At 46.7% G+C, this 22,482-nt stretch overlaps 1 protein-coding gene and 1 long non-coding RNA gene across 4 annotated transcripts in view; one reads left to right on the top strand and one right to left on the bottom strand.

Moving 5' to 3' along the window:
• EIF4E3 (eukaryotic translation initiation factor 4E family member 3) overlaps positions 1 to 22,482 on the bottom strand; it is a 104,968-nt gene that overhangs the window by 52,890 nt on the left and 29,596 nt on the right. Inside the window, exon 2 of one of the 3 annotated variants that reach the window (XM_075549892.1) lies at positions 17,576 to 17,723. Coding sequence is in view for 1 of the 3 variants with exons in the window: in XM_075549890.1 (XP_075406005.1) it covers positions 12,548 to 12,711 (164 nt within the window). In the remaining 2 variants the exon portion in view is untranslated. Of the gene's footprint in view, positions 1 to 12,547; positions 12,927 to 13,107; positions 13,186 to 17,575; positions 17,724 to 22,482 lie in introns of those variants that run through there. The other 2 variants (XM_075549891.1, XM_075549890.1) reach the window with 2 other exon arrangements.
• On the top strand, positions 12,759 to 21,069 carry LOC142448248 (uncharacterized). Its single transcript, XR_012784514.1, has 4 exons — positions 12,759 to 13,497; positions 18,493 to 18,868; positions 20,195 to 20,333; positions 20,935 to 21,069. It is a non-coding gene; the product is annotated as an uncharacterized LOC142448248 (long non-coding RNA).

The raw sequence follows: 22,482 nt of genomic DNA, 5'->3' as shown, positions 1-22,482 counted from the left end.
TGAGACCACTGATTGGGAAGGAACGGGCTCCGAAATCTTGGGATAGGACAAACGGAAACAAAGAACGCGGATGCCATGCCCCAACCTTCTCGTTTCATCACTTGAGCACATACATTTCCTGATACCTTGGATGTAAACGTTGATCTGGTCCGTGCCACTTTCTCAATTTTGGTTTTGAAAGATCACCAGAAGTTGTTTGCCTTTGGCTGGTGTGATAGTTACATGATGTCATATCAACTTGAAGACACATACAAGTGTAGGGGTGGTATCCAACTCGTCAATCAGGTCAGGTGCCATGGTGCCTCCTTCTGGGCATGCCCTACTCATAAGGAGGGCTCTGGGAACCTCCCTCTCTCTGCCTTCACCTTCCTGCTGGCTGACCCGGTTGCTGCCAGGGCCCTGGGTGTGTCCATAGTCAATGGATACAAAAGATTCTGCACCCACCAACCTGTGATCTTTCTGCATTCAGCATCATTGCTTGGGACTGTGTGAGTCTCAAGAGGGACTTATGGACTAGTATTGGACGTATGGACTTGATTTGGACTAGACTGGGATGTTTTTCTGATATATAACTACTTCTTGATATAAAGCACTTTCTTACATATACGTGAGTGTCACTGGATTTGTTTCTCTAGCCAACCCAGTGTAACACCGTTGGCAAGACCAGCAATGTGCCTTCAGAGTTCTATCTCAGAGTATATCAACCTTCCCATTCTATGTCATAATGAAATGCAAAGGGACCTTGAGTGCCATTCCCTTCCAGAAGACATAACACTGGTCGAGTACATTGATGGTGTGCTGATAGGACGCAATAAGGAAGAAGTACCAGTGACTCTAGACTGATTGGCAAGACAGTTTCATTCTCGAGGGGGTAAATGAATCCAACAAAAATTCTGGAGCCAGGGAATCCAGGGTGGATGATACCTTCAGGACCAGGGATGTGAGGGGCGATACTGGGAGAGTGGAGGGTGAGTGGGTTGGAAAGGGGGAACTGATTACAAGGATCCACATGTGACCTCCTCCCTGGGAGACGGACGGCAGAGAAGCGGGGAAAGGAGTACGCTGGATAGGGCAAGAATGACAAAAGAACAATCTATAAATTATCAAGGGCTCATGAGGGAGGGGGGAGTGGGGAGGGAGGGAAAAAAAAGAGGACCTGATGCAAAGGGCTTAAGTGGAGAGCAAATGCTTTGAAAATGATTAGGGCAAAGAATGTACAGATGTGCTTTATACAATTGATGTATGTATGTGTATGGATTGTGATAAGAGTTGTATGAGCCCCTAATAAAATGTAAAAAAAAAGAGAAAATGATGATGGAAATGTATGTACAGATATTCTTGAAACAATTGATGTACGAAATGTTATGAGCTGTAAGAGCCCCCAATAAAATTATTTTTTTAAAAATTCTGGTGCCTTCCACTTTAATGAAATTTCTAGGAGTCCAGTAGCATGAGCATGTCCAGATATTCCTTCTACTGCTGTGATAGCGAAGTTATTGCGACTGGCTCCTCCCACCATGAAGACAGAGAGACGACACCTGGCAGCCTCTTTGGGTTGTGGATGCAGCACAGTCCTCACCTGGGTGTGCTGCTCTGGCCAGTTCATCACGTGACTAGCAAAGCGGTCCGCTTTACACAGCCTTAACGAGACAGGGCTCTCCAGCAGGCTCAGGCTACCAAGCCTCTCTGCCACCTGGGCCGTAGGCTTCATGTGACGGCGCTGGTTCTTGCAGAGGCAGGGGCAGGTCCTGAAGAGTTGGAGCAAAGCTTTGATATGCTCTACAGCTAACCACGCCCCTTTTAAGAGCCATGTGCCTGATCTGTAATGGACCATAATGGTTAGCGTTATATGTCAATAGGCCATGATTCCCAGTGGTTTTGCAGATATTATATAATCACCCTCCATTTCGTGACCTTATGTGAGCAGCCAGGCAGTTGAAAGCAATGAGCTCAGACCTCTGAACGGCTGTGAGGCTGGTCCATGTGCAGACAGTGTGTCACTTTGTTGCCCTTGGGGTCACGATGAGTCAGGACCGATTCAATGCCACTCAACAACAAAAATGATATGAGAGGGCTTCAAAAAAGTTCATGGGGAAAATCCATTATCCTCGAACTCTACTTTTCCATGAACTTTCTGAAGCCCCCTTGTATAGGCTTCCCTGGTTGTGCTGGTCTAGAGAACCCCATCTACAGCTCATGCGCAGTATAAATGCACACAGCTAAAGCTTAGTGAAAACACAAAAGCAAAAACAGACAGTGACACTAGTCCACATGATGTAAAGCAACATTTTATTCGACTAAGAGAAGCAGGCCGAAGGCAGGGAGACTTTAAAGCGAGGGATCAAGTGTCCGAAAGCCAGACTTCCTGCTAAATTTGCTAACATGAGTCTCAGCCTTCAGAGAGGATTTTCAGAGGCCTGGCTACACGATTGAATAGGATGTCCTTAATAGCATTCATTCCATGAAAGACGGTTTCAGTTTCATCACTTGTAGATCGCTGGTTTCCTGTTTCAAAAAGAATCACAGAGAAAAGTGGCCAGAGGTCTATCACTTTAAGTGCTGCAACCTAGCTATTAAAATTATGAACTCTAAATATTTTGTTGGCTTCTTTGGTTTTGATTTCTCCCTACTTCCAGTTGTCATCATTTTTAGCCTAAAAGCTCCTTGAAAGATGTAGCTGGGTCTCTTTCATCTTGATATACAATTAATCCATCAGTGTTAGATGAAATTTTCCTAGAATGCACCTCAGAAGGTGCACCTTGGAAGATGGATGGCAAGACGCTGGCTTGCTGACTTGGGACACATGACTGGGGAAGACCAGGTGCTAGAGGAGGCCATCTGGTTGGAAAGGTGGAGGGTTGGGAACCCCAAGGAGACCCTTAGTGAGAGGGACTGACACAACAGCTGCAATAATCAGCTCAAACATGCCAACGGGCATGAAGATGAGGGAGAACTCAGCCACTTCTCATTCTCGTACCCAGCAGCTGGTCTGAGTCAGAGCTGACCGGGTGGCCACTGCCTACAATGTTAGAACGCTAACATTTACAACTAAGTAGAAGGAGGGAATTTGAATCGCCATTCCCTCAGAGTACTAATATCTTGCCTGCTGGCTGTAGTTTGGAAATAAGTCAATGGCATCTAATATGAAACACAAGGAAATAAGTTTTTGAGCTGTGCCAGGAGAGTATTAGTACGCGAGAGTGTTCAGGCCTATGTACAACCTGTGGCCCACAGCTGGAAAGATGGCGAGCTCCCTAAGTCAGGGCTACCCCTTGTCCTGGGGGTTCTTGACACCTTATGAAAAGGGAAATCTGGGGCTGTTTAGAGAGCCTGTGGGTCCAAATTTAAGAGTAGGGGGTGAGATTTAAGATGCTACCTAGAGCCCGGCCCCGTGTGGCTTAATCCCAGTTAGTCACTCCCCGAGTAGAGATGGCTTAGGGACCCTCTTTGTCAAACCTGGGGGGAAGATGAGGCTTTCCACTCAGCTACAGTCCCGGAAACCCACGGGGCACTTCCAGCCTGTTCTATAGAATCCCTGTAAGTTGGAATTGACTTGATGACAGGGAGTTTGTCTTTTCTGATTTTCATCAAACCTGGTGGGACAAAGAGTTTGGACTTGGCTATTAATTGAGAGGTTGGTTGTGGAACCCTACCTCACAGTGCCCGCGACCTCCTTACGTATGCAAAGGCCGAGGGGAGAGACTTCTACTCTGACACAGGTGGCACAGACAGAGTTTGCTGTCTGTCTTTCTGTTTGCCTTGGCCTTTACTGTGACACCCCCTCCTCCACATATCAGATGTGTTGCTCTGAGCCACACTGTGGAAATTCACTTGAAAGCCTTGCACTTGAATTGAAAGAAGCCCCCTCCCTACAGAACCTGCAGATCTCCCCACAGCACCCAACGCCTCTGAACTCTTTCCTGCTGCCGTGAAAGACGTGTCTCCTGGGAGGGCAGGGCCTGTGCTGTATTCATCTTTGTATTCTCAGAACAGAGAACCACTCCATCATCTTTAATTCCTTCTCCCATGAACTTTGGGAGGTCTTCTCATATTAAAAAAACAGTATTTAAATCTAGAGCTAAGATACGTTCTCTAAATCAGAAGCGTTTTATTTTTTTAAAGCTAGGAATCCTTTCTCCATTTAAAAAGTAATCAGAAACTGACAGTGGTAACACTTGTATAACTCTGATTGATTTGACTGAACTATGGAATGATAGATGTATTAAATCTCAATTAATAATAAAAAATAATCAGAGTTGTTCTGGTCAAACAAAAAAACCCCGACCTCACTGCCATGGAGTTGATGCTGACTCATAGCCACCCTATGGGACAGGGTGGAGCTGCCCCTGTGGGTTTCCAACAGTCACTGTTTATGGGAGTAGAAAGCCTTATCTTTCAACTAAGGAGCAGCTGGTGGTTTTGAACTGGGGACCTTGTGGATCACAGTCCAATGAAATCCCAGAATCCTGAATCCTACCTGTTTGGTTCCCACAACCCCACAGCAGGGATACCCCGAGGCTGATGAGAGTACAGATCTGCTTCTTTGCCAGAAGAGAAGGGGGTGGGGTGGGGAGGGAGGGGTTTGGAATGCGAAGATTTGGTGTATACTTAGGAGGAGAACCATGCTAACCCAGGTGGGAGATTCTGGAAGAAGGAAGAGCTGTGGAGCACACAGGGAGCTAAGCAGGTCAGTGCATCCTTAGGATTAGGGAAGACCAGGGCAAGCACCTGAGAGAGGGGCATGAGGTAGGGAAGGCTTAGATTGGAGCCAGTTTCCCCAGGGCAAATCTACAGTACCAAGTACCAAACTGGATGGAGTAGAACACTTGAGAGATTCAAAGGTTAAGTGGACATTCCAATTGTGAAAAACTGGCAATATGGGTAACAAAAACAAAGGAAGTATGTACACAAAGATGAGAGTGCGGAGATATGAATATTAGCTAAAACGCTGAATCATCACTACTTGCATTTAAAGTGCCTGTGAGTCTCCTGGGCTCTTGGACGTCTGTGGCCAGAATTCAGATGAGAAGTCCAAACCTGGAGATTGCAGATGCTCATCAGAGGAAGATACACCTCCACGGGAGATGGCAAAGGCGCTCTGGGTATAAGTCAACAGTACATCAATCGTTCATGTGGGCCAGCGTGTCCCGGGTTCTGTTCTGGAAGCTGGGAATCGAGCAATGGGGGGGTGGAGTGGGGCAAAGCCTTGCATTCTAGATGGAGAATTTGGGTAAATGGATAACTAAGGGGAAGATGAAGCCGGGCCAGGGGCATGGGGTGTGTGTGTGTGTTGGGATGTGTGTGCAATGCTATACTGGTGGTCAGTGAGAGCTTCACTGTGACAATGAAGCAAAGAAAAAAGGACAGCAAAAAGCAGGCCAGGTAGATGATTGCGGGAAGAGCATCCAGGCAGTAGGATATTGTGGGCAAGAGGCCATGTGTGAGTGAACTGGAAGGAGGTGGAGCAAAGGGAGGGAGACAGGGAGACAGACAGAAAGGTATACTGAGGGTTAAGGTGGGGCAGAAGAGCTGCAAAGCCTTGTGGGTTATATTGCATTGTAAACACTATGGATTTTGCTTGAGTGAAATAGGGAGTAGAGAAGTGACATGATTTAAGTGCTGTGTTAAAAAATAATCATAGATGTATCATTGAGTCAACTCCTACCACAAGTATCCACACAGGACCGGACTCTAATGGGTTTTCAATGGTGGTTTTTCCCAAGGAGACTGCCAAGCTTTCAGGAGCAGAAAAACCACATGATTTAACAGTTGTGTTAAGAGACTTAGCTCTGTCTGCTGTGATGGGGGTGAACTGCAGGGACAAGGGCAGAAAAAGAGAGAACTCGGGATGCTTTTGCAATGATCAAACCAATAAAAATGGTGGGATCCAGGTCTAGGATGCAAGTGGTGAGAACTGGATTCTGGATACATTTGGATGTTAGGATCAATCAAATCAATGATACCAGATGATATGGAAGAGGAGAGAGAAATAGAAGAGGAGGAGAGGAGAAAAGATAACCCCAAGATATTTTACCTAAGCAACTAAAAAGGATGTCGTTTCTACTCTTATATATGATGGGAGTCTTTGAATGACACAAACAGTTAAGTACTTGGCTACTAATTGAAAGCTTGGTGATTATGGTAGCGACATAATCTAGTGTCAAGTTGAGGATTAAGAGTGTAGGGGTGGAGTCTCGCCTGTCAATGTGGAGATAGCCAATGAGACCTCTGTGTGGGCATGGCCTTCTCCTGAGAATTCTGGGAACCGTGGTATTTTCCTCCTTGGAGATGGGAGACACTACTCTCTGCTCACTCCCTGGGAGACTTTGTAGCTGAGAAGACACATGGAACTGCACTAGTGCCCTGAGCCGGAGAAGCCACGTAAAGATCCCTGCTAGTGCTGAGAAGCTTACAACACCACTGGCTCCAGAAGACTTCCAAACCACTTGCCTGTGATCTGCCTGCATTTGGTGTCATTGCATGTGTTCTATGAGCCTTCAGAGGACTTTATAGATTGGTATTGGACATATGGGCTTATATCGGACTATGGACTTGATCTGGACTGGGACTTTTTAAAAAAATATTTTATTAGGGACTCATACACTCTTATCACAATCCATACATACATCAATTGTGTAAAGCACATCTGTACATTCTTTGCCTTAATCATTTTCAAGGCATTTGCTCTCCACTTAAGCCCTTGGCATCAGGTCCTCTTTTTTCACCCTCCCTCCCCGCTAACCCCTCCATCACGAGCCCATGAAAATTTATAAATTATTGTTTTGTCATATCTTGCCCTGTCCGACATCTCCCTTCACCCCCTTTTCTGTTGTCCGTCCCCCAGGGAGGAGGTCACATGTAGATCCTTGTAATCCATTCCCTCTTTCCAACCCACTCTCCCTCTATCCTCCCAGTATTGCCACTCACACCCCTGGTCCTGAAGGTATCATCCAGCTTGGATTCCCTGTGCCTCCAGCTCCTATCTGCACCAGTGTACATCCTCTGCTTTATCCAGCCTTGCAAGGTAGAATTTGGATCATGATAGTTGGGGAGAGGAAGCATTTAGGAACTGGAGGAAAGCTGTATTCTTCATCGGTGCTACATCACATGTGGGATGTGTTCTCAATGTTCAATTGCCCTTGCATATAAACCTCTTTCTTATATGAGTGTCTATGGATTGGTTTCTCTAGTCAACCCAGACTAACACAGTGATTCTAATCCACCAAGAGCACCTCAGAAGAAAGGCCTGGTGATCTACTGCTGAACAATTACAGCCGATGAAAACCAGATGGAGTACAGTTCTACTCTGACACCCACGGTGTTGACAAGAACGGAAACCAATTCAGAGACAAATGGTTTGATGGGGTAGCTGAGTTGTGGTAGATGGAGGGAGGCAAGTTTGGGTGGTGAAGTGAGTGAGCGGTCCTATACACATGAGCCTGGATGTGTATCAGACTCCTAAATGGAAGCAGAGAAGAAGAATTGGACATGAAACTCTCAAGTTTTGGCGATCACGTGTATGAGCTAATGAACTGCTGGAGAAAGAAAGAGGTCTGAGGGCTGAGCCTGTAGATAAAACGCAGAGCAAAGAGGGTCTCTGCAGATGAAAACAAGGCAGATAGAGCCCAGAGCGGCCTCCAAGAATCAAAGTCAAACTGAAAACCAAACTCACGACCGTCATGTTGATCCCACTTATAAAGATGCTATTAGATAGCAAAGAGCCGCTCCTGTGGGTTTCTGAGACTGTAAATCTTTAGACTCTCTCCCAATGAGTGGCTGATGGTTTCAAACTACTGGCCTTAGCAGTTAGAAGACCATACTATTACACTAGCAGGGGTCCAGATAAATCAAACTGGACAGTGTTTTTGTTTTTTAATTAATTAATTTTTAATCATTTTATTGGGGGCTCATACAATTCTTAGCACAATCCATACATACATCCATTGGGTCAAGCACATTTGTACATTTGTTGCCCTCATCATTCTCAAAACATTTGCTTTCTACTTGAGCCCTTGATTTATCAGATCCTCATTTTTCCCCTCCCTCCCCGCTCCCCCTTCCTCATGAACCCTTGATAATTTATAAATTATTATTATTATTTTGTCATATCTTACACTGTTCGACATCACCCTTCACCCACTTTTCTGTTGTCCATCCCCAAGGGAGGAGGTTGTGTGCAGATCTTTGTAATCCGTTCTCCCTTTCTACTCTACCTTCCTTCCACACTCCAGATATCGCCACTCTCTCTACTGGTCCTGAAGGGATCATCTGTCCTGGATTCCCTGTGTTTCCAGTTCCTATCTGTACCAATGTACATCCGCTGGTCTAGCCAGATTTGTAAGATAGAATTGAGATCATGATAATGAGGGAAGGAAGCATTTAAGAATTAGAGGAAAGTTGTATGTTTCATCGTTGATACATCACACTCTGACTGGCTCATCTCCTCCTGACGGCCCTTCTGTAAGGGGGTGTCCAGATGCCTACAGATGGGTTTTGTGTCTCTACTCTGCACTCACCCTCATTTACAATGATACGATTTTTTGTTTTGATGATGCCCGATAGCTGATCCCTTCGACACCTTGTGGTCACACAGGCTGGTGTGCTTCTTCCATGTGGGCTTTATTGTTTCTCAGCTAGATGGCCACTTGTTTGCCTTCAAGCCTTTAAGACCCCAGACACTATATCTTTTGATAGCCAAACACCATCAGCTTTCTTCACCACATCTGCTTATGCACACATTTGTCTTCAGTGATCATATTGGGAAGGTGGGTACCCATTGATATAAATTTTTGTTCTTGGACAGTTTTTTGAATTCAGAAAACAGGAAGAAAGCTCTTCCTATTATATTTCCCTTAGAAAATTTCCCATGAAATGTGTAAATTCTTAGCTGTGTCACCTACATTTTTTAGTCAAATAAAGATTTAGCATATTTTAGTAAAGAAAATGCAAATAATTATGCTAAGGATCTCTCAATTCATCTTTCAGGGAGAATGGACTTAGGTTGTTAACTTCTACCACTGACTTTAGGGACTGCTGATGCTGCAGCTGTGTGTGTGTGTGTGTGTGTGTGTGTGTGTAGGGGAGAGAGGTAATGTGGGAGCACTATGATAGCAATATTAATTTTTAACATTTATTAAACACTTAACTCTGTCAGGTCCTGTGTTAGGTGTTTTACATTCATTGCTCTCATTTAATATTCATAGCAGTCCAGTGAGGCATTTGCTGTTGTTAATTGTTGGGGGTTGTCTAGTTGAGTCCACGTAATGCTGTATGCCACAAAATGTCCATTCAGGTAATATCTGACTGAACAAAGGCCCATGCTCACATAAGATTATAACACAGTTCAGAAATCCTGATCACAGAATGGACACAGGCAGCTCATCTATCTCCCATCTGTTGTATACTAGGCAATTGTGCTGCCAGACATATAATGGTACAGTGTGTGTACAATACAACACGTCTTGGTCGTCATCATGAACACATATACCACTGGCTTGTGCATGTTCTGGACTGTACTTTGAATCCCCAAAGCTTCCCATACAGCAGTGACTGCTTCATGCAGTCTCGTGCATCACACGCTCCTGTCGTGGTGCAGCCCTCTGGTTTAATTTCTTTCACAAACATTTCCATGAAGTGCAGTATGGCTCCAAATGCAGCAAAACCAGGGCTAGTGAAAGCAGCAGCCAGAGCCAGAGGGGAAGGGTCGGTTTGGAAGTGAAACAAAACAGGTGGCTAATCAGTGAATGCTAGTGCTCACCATTTTGGATTTCTATCATAAATCATTCTCACTTCTCATATGACTCTTCCCATATAGTCGTAAGCATTCTTCCTTTATTTGCATCTGTTTAAAAAGAAACTCTTTTTTTTCCTTGTTTAAATTTTTACTTTATTTCTTTTTATCATTTGGGGGAGGGCTCTTGAAGCTCTTCTAACAATCCATCCATCCACTGTGTCAAGCACATTTGTACATATGTTGCCATCATCATTTTCAAAACTTTATCTTTCTACTTGAGCCCTTGGAATCAGCTCATTTTTTTCTCCCTCCCTCCCCGCTCCCCCCTCCCCCATGATAAGTTATAATTTATTATCATTTCATATTTTGCACTGTCCATGGTCTCCCTTCACCCATGTCTCCGTTGTTCATCACCCTGGTTGTGTGTGTGTGGAGGGGGTGTAATACATCAATCACTGTGATCGGTTCCACTTTCTTCCCCTACATTCCCCCTACCCTCATAGTATTATTTCTTAGGGGTTTATCCATCCTGGATTCCGTGTGTCAAGGGCTCTTATCTGTACCAGTGTACATGCTCTGGTATAACCGGATTTGTAAGGTAGAACTGGGGTCCTGATAGTGGGAGGGGGAAGCATTAAAGAACTAGAGGAATGTTGTGTGTTTCCTCGGTGCTACAGTGCACCCTGGCTGGCTCGTCCCTTCCTTGTGACCCTTCTGTGAGGAGATGTCCTACTGTCTACAGATGGGCTTTGAGTCTGTACTCTGCCCACCCACCTCATTCATATTGATATGATTGCTTGTTTTGGGTCTTCTGATGTCTGATACCTGATCCTGTCGACACTTCATAATCACACAAGCTAGTGTGTTTCTTCCATGTGGGCTTTGTTGCTTCCCAGCTAAATGGCCGCTTGGTTATCTTCAAGCCTTTAAGACCCCAGACACTGTATCTTATAATCACTGGGCACCATCAGCTTTCTTCACCACATTTGCTTATGCAACTGTGTACGGAAGGTGAGCATCACAGAATGCTGGATTATTAGAACAAAGTGTTCTTGCATTGAGGGAGTATTTGAGTAGAGGTCCAATGTCCATCTGCTACCTTAATACTTAACATATTAATATATGTACCGTATATCCTCAAGTATAAGCTGACCCTAATATCAGCCAAGGCACCTAATTTTACCACAAAAACTGCATTAAAAATGTGCTGAAAAACTCAGCTTATATGGGAGTTTATACATATGTCCCTATTGTTATAAAAATATAATTTACACATGTGCATGCCTGTATTTATATCTCTATAAATGTCCTTTGCCTGACAGTTCTTTCCTCTATTTCCAAATAGAAACTTTCTCGAGACACTGTTTCTGGAACTCTGTATGGCCACAGGCACTAAACACACCCGAGGTAACAATAGTATTATGACAGGCCACACCTTTCAAAACAGACCCAAGTCAGGCCTTCGTTCCACTAGAGTGTGCCAGAACCACTCTTGCCGTGACACTGAAACGCTCGCACTGGATCCCATAACGAAAGTGAAATTGGTCTGTGACCCCAAAGGCCAACTTCATCTCAGCCACCACCGATTACTTTCGGTCCCCAGAGAAGACAATCACTTCGAGAGGCCACGCTTACAAACAGGCACTAATTCTAATAATAATGAGATTATTGCAGATGAAAATCACTTAAACAAATCTCACAGGCATTTTCAGCAATCTTGTGTGCCCCCAAGTAATTTCACAGAAAATTGTCACAGACCTTCACTCCCCATAGTTCACCAGAGTGGCTACAATTCTGCCAAGTTCTCTGGGAGCTCTCAGAGGACTCTGGAGACAGAGAGCCAGGGCCCGGCCATGACACCAAGACACGTGACCGGAACCCAGAAGGGAATTTTCACTCATGACCCATTCCTCCCTCCAACATTTCTTGTACCCCTCAGTGCCAGCCATGGCTCTAGATCCTGGGGATCAGCCAAGGGTCAAAAACAAAAGTCTCTGTTCTCTGGCCCTTACGTGAAGCATTGGAAAATGAGGGAACAGATTATAAAGTAATATTAGAATCCAACAAAATTAAGCACTATGAAGGAAGGTCTGGGGGGGGTACCCTGAAACAAGACAAGAGAGCAGAGACGGGCCGCAGATTAGTCAGGCCACCCTTAGGGGAGATGGTGTGTCTGAGCAGTCCGGTGTGCTCACGCTGTCCCACTCTCCCGAGAAGCCAGGGGAGCTCCTCATTGCATCCCAGCGCCTAGCAGGCGGTGGCTCCAGGGCCAGTGCTGGAGAACTACCTGCCCAGAGGCTGAGCTCCACCTGGCAGAGGGGTCCCAGCAGCCTAGTGGCTTCCTTGGAGCCTGGCCAACTTTTCACGCGCCCACCATCGCCCACCCAGGCAGGGCAGAGATGCCCAAACGAGTCCCCACCACCCAAACTGGGGGTCCCACCCCCCGCGGGCGTGTATTCTTTGGAGAAAACACAAAACGCTTGGGGAAGTGCTGCCGAAAGTTTGGGGTGCAGCGCTTCTGCTTTTCTGGTGGAGGGGGGGTTGGCGGGGGCGTCACAGGGCGTTCGCTCCAGCGCCAACCTCGGCTCTCCTGGAGCCCCGGCGACAGCGCGAGGGTCAGGCTGCGCGCCCCGCGGAGCGGGCGGAGAGGTGCCAGGCCGGGCCGGGGCGCAGGAGCGGGGCCCGGGCGGCGCGCAGGGCGCAGGGCACAGGGCACAGGGCCCGCGGCGGCACGGGGCGGGACAAAGCGGCGGGCGCAGGCCCGGCGGCGGGGCCGGGCCGGGCCGTCCCGCGGGGGGTCCCGCGCCCCCTCACCTGTCGAGCCAGAAGGTCCAGGCGGAGTGCAGCGGGACCCCGCCCGGCTCGGGCCGCAGCGCGGACAGCTCCTGCAGGCCGAGCGGCAGCTCCGAGGCGGCGGCGTGGGGACCTGGCGGCTCCGGGGCCCCGGCGGGGGGCGCGGCGGCCGGGGGCAGCGCCATTTTCTCCGCCCCGCCTGCGGCGAGGCCGGCGGACGTGCGGACGGACGGACGGCGGGGCGAGCGGCAGCTGAGTCACCCTGGTCCCTCCCCGCCCGCCCCGCCCGCCCGGCCTGCGAGCCGCCCCGCGGGCCACCCGGGTCACGGCGGGCCGGCGGCCCAGCGGAACGGGCGCCCCGCGGCGGGCTGGGGGCTGCCGATCCAGGGCAGGGGGGACCTCGCGGCACCGGCGGGGCGTGCGGGCCAGGGAGATGGGTTCGAGGCACAGGCTGTGCAGCCAAACGGGTCTGCGATGAAAGGGCAGGCCACAGACAGACAGGCGGACAGAGAGGTGGATGGACCAGCGGACGGCCTCTCAGCCTGACAGGGTGGGAGGGGAGGCGCGCGAGATCGACATACCAGCAGTCTGCGGATGGATGAGAGAGCTGGCAGATGGCTGGAGGAGAGAGGATGAGCGATGTGTGGAAGGGCAGATGGAAGCACAGTCGGATGTACCAGATAGACGGTGAGGGGAGTCGCCGGCCAAATGGACTCACTTGGAGCGGAATGCCCAGGAGTGCTGGGAAAGCGGACCGAGGACACTGGGACTCAGCCATGCTCAGCCATGACGTGGTAGCAGGTCAGCTTTGCCCTGTTCGTGGTGAGCGCACATTTCCTAACCCAACTGACGTGAAAGAGCCCTCTCCACCCTCGCTTTCCACCCACTAGGAGCAGCCTGACCTGGCTCCCAGGGTGCCCAACTCCGAAGGAGGGTTCCCAGAGTTCTCCAGGCCTGCCCTCAAAGCACAGGTAAGGAAGGAGGTGGACACTGGGCAGGCCTCCACCTTGAACACAGCGACTTGAGCCCCGGCATCTCTGCACACTTGGCAGGTCCCTCAGACTTTAATGTTCCAGTTACCAGAGTAAGGAAGGCGCCCCATCATGGCCCCCCACTGCTCTAAGCCCTTGCCATTGCATTCTTTTTCCAGTGGCCCAGAGAAGGTGTGTAGTGTGTGAGGTTTATGGACACACATCCCCCCATACCGGCACGTGCACAGGCATCCTCTTTCTTGAAGCCCGCATGCCTGCAGTCCCTCTCTGGTGTTTGACAGAGCGTCCTATCTCCTAACAGATGTTCTGCTTAATTTGAGCACTCACTGAGATGGACCAGAAAGGGAGGCTACCAAACAAGATCGGTTCAGGGCTTCACTGCTGTGCCCATAGTCTACCTAAGTCCCCAAGCAGGTGTCCACCCTAAAACTGTTCAAGTTCAGATAAAATGACAAGGCAGACAGGACTCCTGCTTCGAATATCAATTCTATATCATTTAGGAAACTGAAAACAGGGACATATTTAGAAAGCCCCTCTTGTTTTGTTTTGTAAACACCTCAGGATCTGATAATGCTGATCCTCAGGGTCCTTTTGGTTAGATGACTTTTTTCTTGTGATTTAGTTTCTAATGGTTCTCAAGAAAAGACATCGAATGTGTTACTTATGGTTTTTCTGAACACTTGACATGACTTCAGTGACTCTTCATCATAATCTAAAGAAGAACGTACTACCATTAATCCATGTTACAGATGAGGAATGGAGAAGTAAGGTAAATTCCCTGGTATCACAACTAGGAATTTTTAGGCTGTTGCTCAGACTTCAGAGTCTAAATCTTCACATGCCAGGTTCTACTGACTCGCCATAAAGAGGTTCACATGGTACAAACTGACGCATTGATTGAGTAACGCCCAGAAGAAACCATGGTTAACAGTCTCCTTCCAGGGAAAAGTGGGTATGTATGAGCAGGTCTATGTCTCTATATGTGGACGGTATGTAAACAGTCAGTGATCATGGAAGCAGCAGTCCAGAGTTCGAACCGGCCATTGCATTGGGTAAATGTGCTGTACAAGACCTCTTTAGTGTGTGGAGGAACAAGAACGTTACTCTGAGGACTAAGGTACATTGAGCCAAGCCATGGTATTTTCAGTTGCCTCATATGCATGTGAAAGTTGGACAGTAAATAAGGAAGACCAGAGAAAAATCAATGCATTTGAATGATGGTGCCGGCGAAGAATACTGAAAGTACCACGGACTGCCCAAAGAACAAATATCTGTCTTGGAAGAAGTACAGCCAGAATGCTCCTTAGAGGCAAAGATATTGTGACCTCGTCTTACATATGTTGGATCAGAAGAGACTAGTTCCTGAAGAACAGGGGTGCTCAATACGTCTACCAGTTGATCACAAATGTAGTGTAGGTAGATCACATGGCATTAAAAAAAAACAGACGTAAGCCTATCATCAGTCCTGTCACTTAATTGATGCATAGCGCAGCCAATCAGAGGCAATCTTAGGTGTCACACGCATGCGCAAACTGCGCTAAGTGCAGCAAAACTGACCATCTAAGTTATCGCTAAGTTTTAGACCTTGTTATTTTTAATTATCTTAAACGTACGAAAGGGTATTAAAATGAGTGTGGGAGCTGGACCAAGTAAGAAGACAAAAACGTATCATTTTCATACGGAATGCGAGATTTTGACACTACAAGCCGACATTCAGCTGAAGTCCAGAGGCATGAACAGTTCTGGAACTTACTCGCAGAGGGAAAATACCCAAACATGAGAAAATGTGCTACCCATTTGACTGTATTCTTCGGCTCTACTTATTTATGTGAGTCAGCCTTTGCCCACATAAAGATGATTAAGTCCAAGTACTGTTCCACCATGACTGATGATCATTTGGAAGTCTTCAAACTTTTTAAACAGGGACAGTTCACTGTCCCTCAGACCCCTTGGAGGGCCAGACTATAGTTTTTTTTTTAAAAAAACTATGAACAAATTCCTATGCACACTGCACATATCTTATTTTTAAGTAGAAAAAAACAAAAAACAATCGGGGCAAAACCACCTGGCGGCGGGCCAGATAAATGTCCTCGGCGGCGTAGTTTGAGGACGCCAGTGCATCCCTGGCTCATTCCAATCAGTGCAAGTCATCAGAGTAAACTCAGGTCATGACCAAAAATGTTCATAGTTAATTGTGTTGTGCAATATGGACTCATGCGGTTATACAAGGTACATAATCATACATTGTACATATAAAGAACTCAATGCATTTATAAATAAATATAGGTTTTGCATTTCTGTAGTTGGGAGATCATTTTGACTTATCATTTTATAAGTAGCCCGCATGCTGAGAAAGTGGGAGCCCCCTGCTGAAGAAGGACATCGTGCTTGGTAAAGAGGAGGGGCAGTGAAAAAGGGGTAGGCCCTCCATAGGCCTGTGTGACGAGGTAACTGCATCAATGGGCTCAGAGGATGGCACAGGACCGGGTAGTGCTTCATTCTCTTGAACATAGAGTAGCTTTGAGTTGTAAAGACTTAACAGCCCTCACAACAATCACAGCTTTGAGAACAAAAAATAGAGGCAATTTTTTTACCATCCCTGTCCCTTATTTTTTTCCTAATATTATATCTTGAAGCTCTTTTTCATATGAAAGCATATGAATTCATTTCATTTTCAGGACTGTGGTGTGTCCATGGTAGAGAAGGAATGTAACTTAATTCAGTCATCATCAAAATATATGTGATTTCTAGTCATTATTTTAAAATAATGCTACCACAGCACTTTTACGTTTATACCTTAGCTTATGGACACAAGTCTTTCCTGAGTAAGTGAAGACAGTAGAAATGTTGGCTGCACGTAAAAAACTTGATATACATGTTAAGCTTCTCTATAGCTCAGTCACATGAATTCACATATAATTGATTTATAAATAATGGTTGATTCTAAAATTTTATATTTACTAAGTAACTTTATAAAATTTGACAGCATTGATAAACAGGCATTTTTTTGCATTCTTGTGCTCAGAACTAGTCAAATTACCAGGCTTAGCTTCTTACTAATGACCTTTAAGAGTGTGCTCAATAAGAAAGGGCTATTTACATTTTAACCTGCCATTTCTGTGGAAAATAAGTACTGCAAGCATGAACAATGCCTTTTGGAATTTAGAAGGAGAACCGCCTGGCTCATTTTCTTTATCAGATAAGACCTCCCTCTCTCTTTGCTCTGACTTCCTGGATGCCCAAAGTTATATTTGAAGCTGAATAACAGCATCAATATTAACCAAAAGTGATAAAGGAACATCACAATTTCTACATCATCCCCTATTTGTATTTTTTAAGATGGCTAGATGGCCACTGCCTTGTATTTTGAAGGTCTTTGTCTACATTTAATGGCCTGATTTTGCTTATGTGTTTTACACTGTGAATCACTCAAATCTGTTTTGGAAATCTCAAGACCATTCCAGTGCCATCAGGTTGAGTCGGACTCATAGCGACCCTACAGGACAACGGACACCTTATGCACAGCCTTAGGGGAGCAGAATGCCCATCTTTCTCCTGCAGCGCGACTGTGGATCTTGCAGTTCGTAGCTGGGCACTTTAACTACATGGCTCCTGGTTTTGTACGTAGCTGGGCATATATAGAAATAGAATGTATATGGCCTGAGGGCTAATAAAGGAGGCCAGGCAACAGGGTTTCCGTGCAAGAGCACGAGAGGACAGTGAGCATGAGGGTCCCTCTGGCCAGTGTGAGATGTGCAAGAGGCTTGGCTCTTCTTTTTTTTTAAGTCAGAAGTTTTATTTTAAAAATCACCTTGACTTTCTTTTGTAATAAATTCAGCAGATATTCACCCACTTGGATTTATTAATCCTTTAACAGTGGAAGCATTAGCTCTTCTTCGCTGCTCTTCAGACTCACTGCTGGAAGAGAACACGTTAGGAAATCTTTTGTCTTCCTCATGTTGCAAGTGCACAGTGGGATGAGCCCTAGCCGGCCAAGAGGGAGCCCAGCTAGACAGCCCCTGAAGAAACTGAGGCCCAGAGAAATGAGGTGACTTACCGGAGGCCACGGCTCTGGGAAATGACAGAGGTGGGACTAACACCTGGGTAGCTTGGGATCCAGGCCAACGTGCTCTCCCATTGTGGAATATGTAATGCAGGCAGCTTGGGGTGGCAGGAGGGTGGAAGAGAGGGTGACCCCACAGCCCCTAGCAACAAAAACAACAAAAAGGACTTGAGGTACTTATACATAATTAAGCAATTAGCTGCAGCAGCTACTCCCCTCCACTCCAGCATCCAGTCACCAAGGCAACTTGGGCAGGGTGCCTTCTGGTTGCCTGGTAACAGTGTGGTCTGCTCCCCTGACAGCTACCCTGGCATCACAGGATTTGAGAACCCATAAAGAGCCTCAGGGAGGGACCACTATTCCAACACCCTTATTTTCCAAAGGGAGGGAATAAATGGAGGCCCAGAGAAGCAAAGTAACCTGTCCAAGGTCACACAGCTACTCCGAGACACAGACTCCCTTTCCAGTTGCCAGTGTGCACTGGGGCTGCCTTGGGAAGTCTGTACATGGAGGAGAGGAGGAAATTGCCCCCACAGTTCCTAGATGGATGAGGGAGTGAGCAGGAGCAAGCAAGAAAGAGAGGGACCTTGAGCTCTCATATGCAATTACCAGGAGCTGGTTAATCCCATCAGCCCAACTTGCATCATCACTATGGCAACATGGGTGAGGCGGGTACTGGTTGCCTAGTAACAAGTGGTCTCTGTTCTTCCACTCACATCATGCTCCCAGGGAGTCACAGACACAGAAGAATATTAGAGTTGGAAGGGAAGGCAGAGATAACTCAACCCTTTCTTTGACTAGTGAGGACACTGAGGCATAAGACAATAATGTCAAACCTTTATAGAGCTCGTCAGTAGCAAGAACTAATTGTTTGCTAACCTTTCTTGAATTTGTTCTATTTATTGTCATAGGTGTGGCACCGTGTGCAGGGAGCCTTCCACTCAATAAAGTAGAAACATGGGGAAGAACGTCTGGTAATTCTGTGGAGAAAATCTATCATTTGTCCAACAAAGGAACAAAGGTGATCTGACACGCAAGCCCTGGCATACAGGAGGTACTCTGCACAGTAGTTAAATACTCAAAACACTCCAAAACTTATTCTCATAGTTGATTCCAATTCATGTGACCTTACAGAGGTTCTACAGAGTAGAACTCTACAGAATCAAGACTATAAATCTTTACAAGAACAGAAAGCGTCATCTCCCAAGCAACGGGTGGTTTCAAGTTGCTGACCTCATGGCTAGCAGCCCACCATGTAACACACTATGCTGCTAAGGTTCCTTGTAGGTAAGTACAAGGTCTGTAAACTCAGAAAACTGAAGTAAAAATCTAGCTTTCTACAGTCCTGCACAGCTTCTTAGCATCTCTGCACCTCACTCTCCCCATTTGTAGAATGGGCATCCTGGGAGCCCTTACATCTTCAAGTCACTGGTAGAATTAAGTGAGAAAATGCATATCAGGTGCCTGGTATACAGTAAAGATGCAACAGATGTGCAACATTCAGTACTCTATTTACTCAGTACGAGGGGTACTCCCCAAACTTGGAAAAGCTCTGCCGGGCAGAGCTTTCATAATACACATTTCCCCCACTAGGCGAACATCTAGCAACTCATTCTGAGTTAGTGTACCCAGTGGCGTCGCCTAGGAAGGTTCTCTGGTCACAGTGAAATTTTTCGTTAAAAGCAGTTTCGCTGAAACCTGATTTTTTTTTTTTTTGTGATGGCAGATTTAAGAGAAGAGCCTGTTGCTGTGAAAATGTGTTTTCTGCTTGGGAAAAGTGCCACAAAACTGGTGCGATTTTTAACAGAGTTAACAAGGACAGCACTATGGGGTGGGGGGATTAAGTGTATGAGTGGTTTCCTCATTTCAAAAAGAGTGAAATGTTGATTGATGACAAGCCTTGTTCTTGATATCCGTAAGCTTCCTGAATGGATGAAAATGTTGACTTGTAGTGCATTTGGAGTTTGTTCCACTAGGTCAGACTCTTAATCAGGCTTTCTATTTAGAAGTTTTGAATAGATTACATAACAGAGGGCAACAAAAAAGGCCTGATTTGTGGCAGATGGGAGACTGGTTTTGCCACCATGACAATGCACCTGCTCACACAGCCATCTCAGTGTGCCAGTTTTGGACAAAAACCAGCATGCCTTCCTTGCCCCAGGCACCTGACTCACCTGACCTCGCTCTGTGCAACTTATTTTTGTTTCCAAGACTGAAGAGGGACAGGAAAGGACAGTGATTTGATGACGCAGAAGAGGAGAAGAAACAAAAGAGGGAGGTGCTGTCAGCCATCCAAACAGATGAGTTTGGAAAATGTTTCCAAAAATGGAATCACAGATTTGACAAATGTGTTAAATGTACTGGAGAGTACTTTGGAGGGGAGAAGGTTGTTTTGTTTAAAAATTAAATACATAGCTAGTTTTGAAAAAATTCAATTTTTCATGGGGCCCCCCTTGTGTGTGTATGAGAAAGGGTTGGTTGAGTGGGAAAAGGAATCATTGCAAGATGCTAGGTTTATGTCGTTGGGCTCCTTCTCTAAAGGGAAGAGGTTTCCTGTTCACAGGGTGTGTTATACGGACTATGTGGGAACTCTGTCCTCTCCCCTCCCTTCAGATGCTCTGACGAAAGGAGAAGACAGTAGCCACTAGGTGGCGGACATCATCCCCCTGCGTACAGGGCATGGGCAGCCACACACAGCCTGGTGCACAGATCAGGGAAGAAGAAACTTCAGCAAAGGCATTTGTAGGCACAGGTGAGTCCTAGGATCATGACGGATGAGTACTGTCACTGAGTTAATGGGGACTCAAATCGACCCTATAGGCCAGGGTAGAACTGCCCCTGTGGGTTTCCAAGACAATAAGCCCCACCCAGTGTGTCACCTTTACGCCATCAGGGCTCCTGGTTTAAAGACTTGAAATTCTATTTTGAGAGTGAGAGGAATCCCACCTTAACCAGGATCCTGCCACAGAACGAGGATGTGATTTGGGCTAAGTTATTCACCTTGCTCAGCTTCAGTTTCCCTAACTGGCATGGGAACGGATGGCCAGAGCTTCCCTGGGGCTGCTCTGAAGTGTGCATGGGAGCAAAGGTTGAACACATCTTCTATGCCAGCGGTTCTCAACCTGGGGTCGTGACCCCTTTGGGGGTCGAATGACCTTCTCACAGGGGTCGCCCGATTCATAACAGTAACAAAAGTTATGAAGTAACAGTGAAAACAATTTTATGGTTGGGGAGGGTCACTACAATCTGAGGAACTGTATGAAAGGGTTGAAGCATTAGGAAGGTTGAGAATCACTGTTCTTAGCTACAGAAACTCAAATTCCATTGCCGACAAGGTTCTTCTAACCCTACAGGCCTGTGGTGTTACTGCAGCTGTAAATCTTTGCAGGAGCAGACCACCACATCCTCTTCCCATGGAAAAGCCGGTGGGCTAGAACCCTGGCCCTTCTGGTTAGCAGTCAAGCATGTTAACTACTGTGCCACCAAACACACAGAACAATGAAGAAAAGGTGTTCATCCCAAAGAAAGAGACTTTGATGCTTCCCAAGGAGGGCGGGTAGGCGGGAGGGAGAGGGGAGTGGAGTGGGAGGCCTAGGCAAGAGGGGAGGGGGGTGTGGTGGTGGTGAACTGTGGCTCTCAAGTAAAATTGAAAACAATCTTAAGGACATTATTTAGGTAGTGGTGATTTCACTTGTTTATCAAAATATATCTATGGCTCACACGAAATTTTAAATTGCTGTGAGGAACAGGATTGGCTCTTTCGTCTCAAAAGTTTGAAGACTCCTGGGCTAGAGAGTAGACTGCTGTTCTACAAAGGGAGCTAGGTAACAACAACAAAGTTGGGGGAGATGGAATAGGGCAAGCCCAGGGAGGTTACATAGTTGTCTAAGTGCTGATCTGATTTGCACCCAACCAAACAAAACCCACTGCTCCTGAGTCGATTCTCATACAGGATTTCCCAGGCTGCCCATCTTTATGGGAGCACACAGCCTCATCTTGTGTCTGCAGAGAGACTGCTGGGTTTGGATCACCGACCTTGCAGTTAGCAGTCTGATACCTAACCCACAGAACCACCAGGGTGCTGGAAAAAGCTCAACCAATAATAAATATTTCAGAATCATAAAGATTTCTGACAGTCTTGTTTAGAGGTGCCAAAAGGGGGAGGGAGGGAGAAAGAATGACTTCTGTTAGGCATTTTCAGTGAGGAGCTGGTGGGCCTCTTGGTCACAGAACTGAGCAAATATGGCCTTGAGGCGTTGTTATCCACGCTCCCAATCCATCCACCCACCCACCTCTGTACCAGCACCACCCACCCATCCATCTGTCCATCATGCATCCTCCATCCAGAGCCCTCCTTTAATTCTTCCTGAACTCCGTGCAGTGGACTTCATCCTGGTTTATTCCCAGTAGGGTTGCTCCCCACTAGCCCCCTGACTTGCAGCCAGGTGTGGTGTGGAAGGCCTTGACGCTCACCTAACTAGACGCCTGCTTCTCACACCTGCTCCTCCAGTCCCCTGCCATACAGTAGTCTGTGCGTGGCCTGCAAATGCCAGCTGATGGTGCTAAGGCACTCCACCAAGTGCTCTGACACTGTGCCCCTAGTATTTACCTAGTATTTATTCTGCATCTCTCCCTGCCCCGAGACTACCTAAGAATCAAGGCAGAAGTTCCTCCTTCAATACTATTTTCAAGTCCATTCATATCACTTGCAGTGTTTGGTTCTCAGAGGCCAGGGATATATCTACTTATTGGAGATAAGGGGTTTTAAAAGGCCAAGTTACGTCTCTGAGTGGTGAAAACAGAAGGTGGCCAGCTACTAACCGGAAGACTGGAGGTCAAGTCAACCCAGAGAAACCCTGAGAGAAAGGCCTGACAAAAATCTGCACAGAAACTAACAGAAA

This window comes from Tenrec ecaudatus, chromosome 5 (assembly GCF_050624435.1).
Source record: "Tenrec ecaudatus isolate mTenEca1 chromosome 5, mTenEca1.hap1, whole genome shotgun sequence".
Classification (NCBI taxonomy): domain Eukaryota; kingdom Metazoa; phylum Chordata; class Mammalia; order Afrosoricida; family Tenrecidae; genus Tenrec; species Tenrec ecaudatus.
The sequence above is the reverse complement of the archived record's forward strand: the minus strand, read 5'-3'. Positions and strand labels throughout refer to the sequence as shown.